Source organism: Galleria mellonella, unplaced genomic scaffold, assembly GCF_026898425.1.
Source record: "Galleria mellonella isolate WM207_F2 unplaced genomic scaffold, CSIRO_AGI_GalMel_v1 utg19, whole genome shotgun sequence".
NCBI lineage: Eukaryota > Metazoa > Arthropoda > Insecta > Lepidoptera > Pyralidae > Galleria > Galleria mellonella.
In genome coordinates, this window is record NW_026442028.1 from 4,004,653 (window position 1) to 4,010,864 (window position 6,212).

The 6,212-nt window shown below is 30.8% G+C and overlaps 1 protein-coding gene across 1 annotated transcript; it reads left to right on the top strand.

The window, feature by feature from the left end:
- The first annotated feature begins 573 nt into the window (after positions 1 to 573).
- Positions 574 to 4,793, top strand: LOC116413444 (uncharacterized). Its single transcript, XM_031912659.2, has 5 exons — positions 574 to 732; positions 1,293 to 1,410; positions 2,279 to 2,369; positions 2,834 to 2,996; positions 4,115 to 4,793. Exons 1-4 carry the CDS (start codon positions 709 to 711, stop codon positions 2,988 to 2,990), a joined length of 390 nt encoding a protein of 129 aa, XP_031768519.2. The 5' UTR covers positions 574 to 708; the 3' UTR covers positions 2,991 to 2,996; positions 4,115 to 4,793.
- The last annotated feature ends 1,419 nt before the right edge of the window (positions 4,794 to 6,212 follow it).

Sequence of the window (6,212 nt, forward strand, 5' to 3'; positions counted from 1 at the left end):
GTTTCTTCAAATATTCTAAATAAGTAACTACAAGAAAATGACTCAGCCATTATTAGTACTTAATATTTTTTTAAATTAAATATCTATAATTACATGGCAGTATTGGGTAATGCGAAAAAACCCGTAAATAAAATGTCATTATCTCTAATTATGCATTACACTCTATTACTTTAATAGATCTTTGTATCTGGTTTGATAGTTGAGAGATCTGGGTGTTTTGATGTCTGAAGACTTTATTCTTAGAACGTATATTGTCGAACTGTGCACTCAAGGATTCTGAACTATCAGATTTGTATTGCGACAAACACAATAATTGGATTGCATATAAACTATTAAAATGCTACATAATGCTTTTGTTTGTAGACAATTAGAAAGTAATTCTAATGATTATTACATGACATTATCATAATTAGCCAAATGTAATAATATATAATGACAAAAGATAATTAACATTCCTGCCAATGCCCAACTAATTATATGAGTCATCACTAATGCTTGAAGTTTTGTCGTGCTTCATAGTATAGTTGTTTCAGTTCAAGCTTGAGTCTTCACAAGCGTTCGGTACCCCAACTCGTACACATGTGTACAAGTTATACGAACCTTGCGCCCTGCATTTACACACTTCGACGTTAATATTACGTACTAGTATTTTGTAAAGTTTTGTAATTATTTATATTGTAAATTGAGTTGTGATTATTTGTTCTTACAATGTTTGCGAGACTTCAAACATTGGTGAGTTCAAATATAATTTTATTATAATTTATATATTTACTGAATTGTTTTAATTTTGGATGAAGTAGTTAGTAAATATTTTTTTTAGAGTTGTTAGACGAGGTCTGTACGTTCTATCTCTCTTTAAGTTTGCTAATTTCGAAATAAAACGAATAATAATTAATTCAATATCTTCACTACATAAATATATTCAATAGTTAGTGTATATAAAAACTTTATATGGATTATGTATTAAATTTATTTCTTGATTATCGAATAACGTGGTTTTTACAAGCGAGTTACAAAACTTGCAAATTTATATTAATCTACGTATATGCATATTTATTTAGATCTACATAACTAGAATGAAAATGAAACGTGTGGTGCCAATATTAAAATGTGAACTAGATACAGGATGTTGCCACCACCTTTATGTATTTTTTTTATTTTTGGGTACAGTTTTTTTCTGGTCGCGTGGTAAAAATTTAGGAGAAATGAAATTTTTTGTATATTTTCAGACTGACCTCAAATTATATTTATATGCTTATATTTTTTAACATTCTCTCTTTCTTTGTACACAGTTTTTCTCGGCGAAGGATAAGAGGGATCTCTTATCACACAATAGCGTTTGTGAGGAGAACAGCTTCACAACTGTCTCGACGTCAGACTCCTCTAGCGAGCAGAATGTCGAAATAGAAGGTACGTTGAAATTATACATATTATTATATAGTATTTCAATTTTGAAACGAAGAACCGATTATGACGATTTACACTTCAAGTATCAACAATTTCTGCTGCTTATTCCGTGTGTCACCTTTGGTACATGCATTCCCAAAGCTACAAACTTGTCTCTCGTTCCTAGCGACATGCACTACAGAGGAGGGAATGTCCTTCTGAATCATTGCGTTTATGTTGAATTTGTCGATTTTTTATGGTCGTATGTATTTTTAAAGCATATTCACTTTTCGTCATGTAGGTACCAAAAACTTATAAAAATCTTTAATTTTGTTCAAATTTGTGCATCGCTCGTAAAGTGTGTGTGTAGATGTTGTTATTCTATATGTTGATATTTGAACTTATAAATCAGGGTTCACTTGTATTAATTTAGAGAAATAAAAGTTTATGTATTTTTGAAAACTAAGTTTTATTTATGACTGATATATTATCAAACCAAATGAACATATAAAGATTTAAGCCAAATATTTGTTGATTCATCTAAATATCATATAAATCTTAAAATAAGAATAAATAACACATGATACGAAATGGTAACCATTTACTTCATCATAGACATCAAAGATGCAGTTCATTCATTTATTTAGTATTTTGCATGTTTATCTTTTAATCTTTTCTTTTCTTCAAACTATGTAAACGACTGCTTGGTGACGAAACACGAATAAAACATTATATAATATCACAATTATAATAGGTAGTACGTAAATAATATATTCATAATTTTGGGGGAAGTGCTCTAGTTACATATAGAAAATAATATGTGACGAAGTACCTTCCTTATGAGTGGACAAAAACTGTGCGTCAGCATATTTAAACTGATTTTTCTTTTTAGATAAATCGCCGCCGTTAGTGGAGACAACGTTAGAACCAATACACAAAGGCCACGCTGCAATGCGTTCAAACCCCGACAGCGATGAAGTTAGGTAAGAAACTACAAAAAAAAATCAACTACAAAAATATGAAGTTTTTGGTCAATATAAAATTGTCAGAGGTTTTTTATCGATTTTAGCATTGGTGATCATACTCGGTTTTCCCATATTTTACCGAGCATAACAGATGTCAACGGGGCAAGAAACATATGATAAACAATATTATTCAAGCTCCTACGCGTTGCTTTAATATATTAATATGTATATATACATGAATGAATGTCATTTGAATAGGAAGTATTTCAGGGCTCCATACTTGGTCCACTCCTTTGTTATGAATTTACCTGACACTCAAACTAATATACACATTAAGGAAGCACTCACATGTATTCCGCTTTAGATGTATTTCACAAAATCACTAAAAAAATTGTTACAAGTAGAGATGTGACTCTTCTAAATACATTAAGTGAACCGGCTACTGCCTGGTCTGATCTTAATCCAGATATTTCTCCTTTCAGTGTCGCGGTACTTACGTTTCTTCTTGCGGCAGTGTTTGATGTACGAAGTATTCCCGTCGCTTCGATGTGCATGGCGCCGTCGTTCATTCCGAAAACCGGCTCCACCATGCCTAGCACTACAGCGGCTGATCAAAAATCTCATGCTGACATGTCGTAATTAGCGGTACGATTTTATTAATAATAATCATAAGTGTCGCATAATCAGTTCAATCGCTTGATAATTGCTAGGACACCTGTTAGAACTGCTGATATTCTGTGGTGGCTCTGCGTGACATCATGAACGAGGACAGCAAACAAATAAATTACATTATGATATACATATGTATTTGGTATAAATAAAAAAATTAGTTCATTGTAAAACATAACTTTTCAAAGTATATCATAAGTTGAGAATTATTTCTACGATATTCCTTATGTCGTATATATAGAGAAAAAAGTATTTTAACGTTTTATCCGAAGTATGTATGTATAAGGCACTACCTCCAAACTATGGAAATAATTATATTTGAGAGTTAATAATAAATTACGATTTTTTACCTAGCCTACTGCTGATGGTCATTAATTAACTTTTGCAATCTTAAATTATAAACAATAAATATCTACAGATAACTACATTTAAACTTGAAAACTACATTTAAAATCTGAAGTAAAACGTTCCAAATTAAAAAATAAACAGGCAAAAATCAAAATTTTATGATAATTGATAAAATAAGAAGATATAAAGTTTACAAAAATAAAACCAAAATAAATTCGTATTATATTTGTTTAAAGTTGAACTTTTAATAAATATACATGTAGTAGATACATTATAAACATAGTCATTTATTGTTACTTATTTGGTTTAAATTCTAATTCTTTATTCAAATAGTATTGTTTACAAGCACTTTTAAATAGTTATATTTTTTCTATTAGAAAGTTCGGAACGTTGTTATTTACTGAGAAGAGCCAGCAAAAAACTTACTTTTTTAAATCTTTGTCTAAAATTACTTAGTCAATGGAAATGTTAATATCATTTATAGATAATATTCATTGTTGACTACTCTATACACAGTTAATCTGTGTATAGAGTAGTCAACAAGAATAGTAGTTGCGGTCCTTCTACGGCCATATAAAATATATTCAAATGTCTAGATAAATTATAAATACAAAGCGAATCGAATTAATTCTATGTTGGGTAGCATATTGGGACAACATAACATTGTCTAGCTCAAGTTAAACCCATTAGGAAAACTATGTAAAAACAAAAAAGTATCATAAATGTTGTATCTCTTTTGTCTCTAGCCAAGACTGCACAGACCTGCTCACATCTACTACTAGAAAGAAGCACGATGAAGATGGTAAATTCAATACTATGACACATCAGGATACATTCTGTAAAAACAAATTGCTGATTCCATTGATTTTCATTCCATTCCATATTAAATTGAAATTAAATTAAATTATATTTTATATTATTTACACATATTGAGTCAACACACGACATAATTGCCATGTACACAAAAGGAGATAAAAATCCTTATGAAGAAATTTTGTACCAAAATCAAGAAACCTGCTCGCTGTAGAACTAAATACAAATATATACTTCTCCTTCACAAAAGCGTTCTTATCATCAAAATCATTGTTTGCAAACAACATTTCCAAGTATGAGAAGAAAGTTAGGATATATAGCAGATCAGAAATCGGAGTCCATTAAAAGTGAATACTACGCACTAATAGAGCTCTATACCCATTCAACTTGCATTGCAATGGAACTATATTCCGTTGGATTTAGATAAAGAAGACTATAACAGTGCATGTAAATATCGCAAAGTCCGATACAGAATCTTTGAGAAGCGATTTCGCCGGATCGTTAGATGTTTTATAATATTTTAGAAGCTATTGAAGGAAATTGTGTTCTTGCAGATAAGACTGAATTTACAAAGACAACTAGAACTGTCTCATAATCGTGAGAGGTTCTTTCACATGCAGTACTATGTTGTTACTGATGTACTCCTAAGTAATTTCTAATTTACATTTAAGCAATTCACTGTAAGAACAAATATAAGTTGTAATATATTCTTATTATCTGTATTTTCTTTTATACTTCATAGCTTATCCCCGGCTTAAAAGCAAGTATTTAAAAGATTATTTTAATGTCGTCATCCTTATATCAGCCGTTACCTATCCACTGTTGAACATAAGTCTGTGCCATGGACTGCCATAAGAGACGGTCCCGAGCCACTGCATGCAATTTTTTTAAGATTGTCGCTCCATCTATTACTATTAAGTACTATTTACTATATATTTTTATTTTTTTTTATATATTTTTAATGCTATTTGTTTAATTTCTATATAAAAAAAAAAACAATTAAAATTCTATACTATAAAAATTGTGCCTATCTGAACCACTATACCCAACCTGTTACCGTACTACATTGGGTCGATAGCAAATTACTATTCCTATATATTTCCTGTCTTGTTCTATTTTTTCTATCTCTATCATTATTTTCGTATAAAAATTCTTATAAGAACTATAAAATATTCGGAACTATAACTATTAAAACATTTTGAAACTGTTACTATCAAAACAATTATAAAATTATTAAAAATATCATAGACTATTTACATTCTATCGGTGGGAGCGGTTAACCGGAACATTTGGTGTAAAGCGAACAAATAAATTCTCACATGTAATCATGGGTAATTAGAAGTAGACAAGGGAATCATCAGTTCAGATGACTGCTTAATTCTGTGAAGGCATCTGACCATGAGGGCCAAGCATAAACAAGTACTCAAAACCCTCGCTGTAATAGTGTAATAAAATATAATTATTCTATAATTATCATAGTCCCAGCTATCACCCGTCCATTGCCGAACATAGGCATTCCCCCTAGACTGTTACAAAAGACGGTCCCGAGATCCTGCATCCATCGACTCTCAGCAATGCACTCAAGTTTACCACTCTACCAATGGGATCGCCCCTTACTGCGATTGTCCATACAAGGTCGGTATTTAAAATCTTTCTCCTCATCAGTTGTCAGCTCTTCTATGTGATCAGCCCACAGCCTATCAGTTCGCTTATCCTTCATAAAAAGATAAATTTATAGTAAATTTTAAATTAGTCTTAATGTAAGTATTATAATAGCATTATAGTTAATACTTGAAGAATTTTCCAAATTTGATCAATTATAACAACCTTAAGAAAAGAGTGAACGAGAAGAGAACATTGGTTGAAATAATAAAGAATAGAAGAGGCAAAATGCTGGGCCACCTTATACGACATGACGATTTTTTTAAGAGCATAATAGAAGGAAAGATAGAGGGCAAAAGAGAAAAAGGAAGACCGAGGATTAACTACATGGGACAGATAAAGGAAACACTCATGTCTTATAGGGAGATA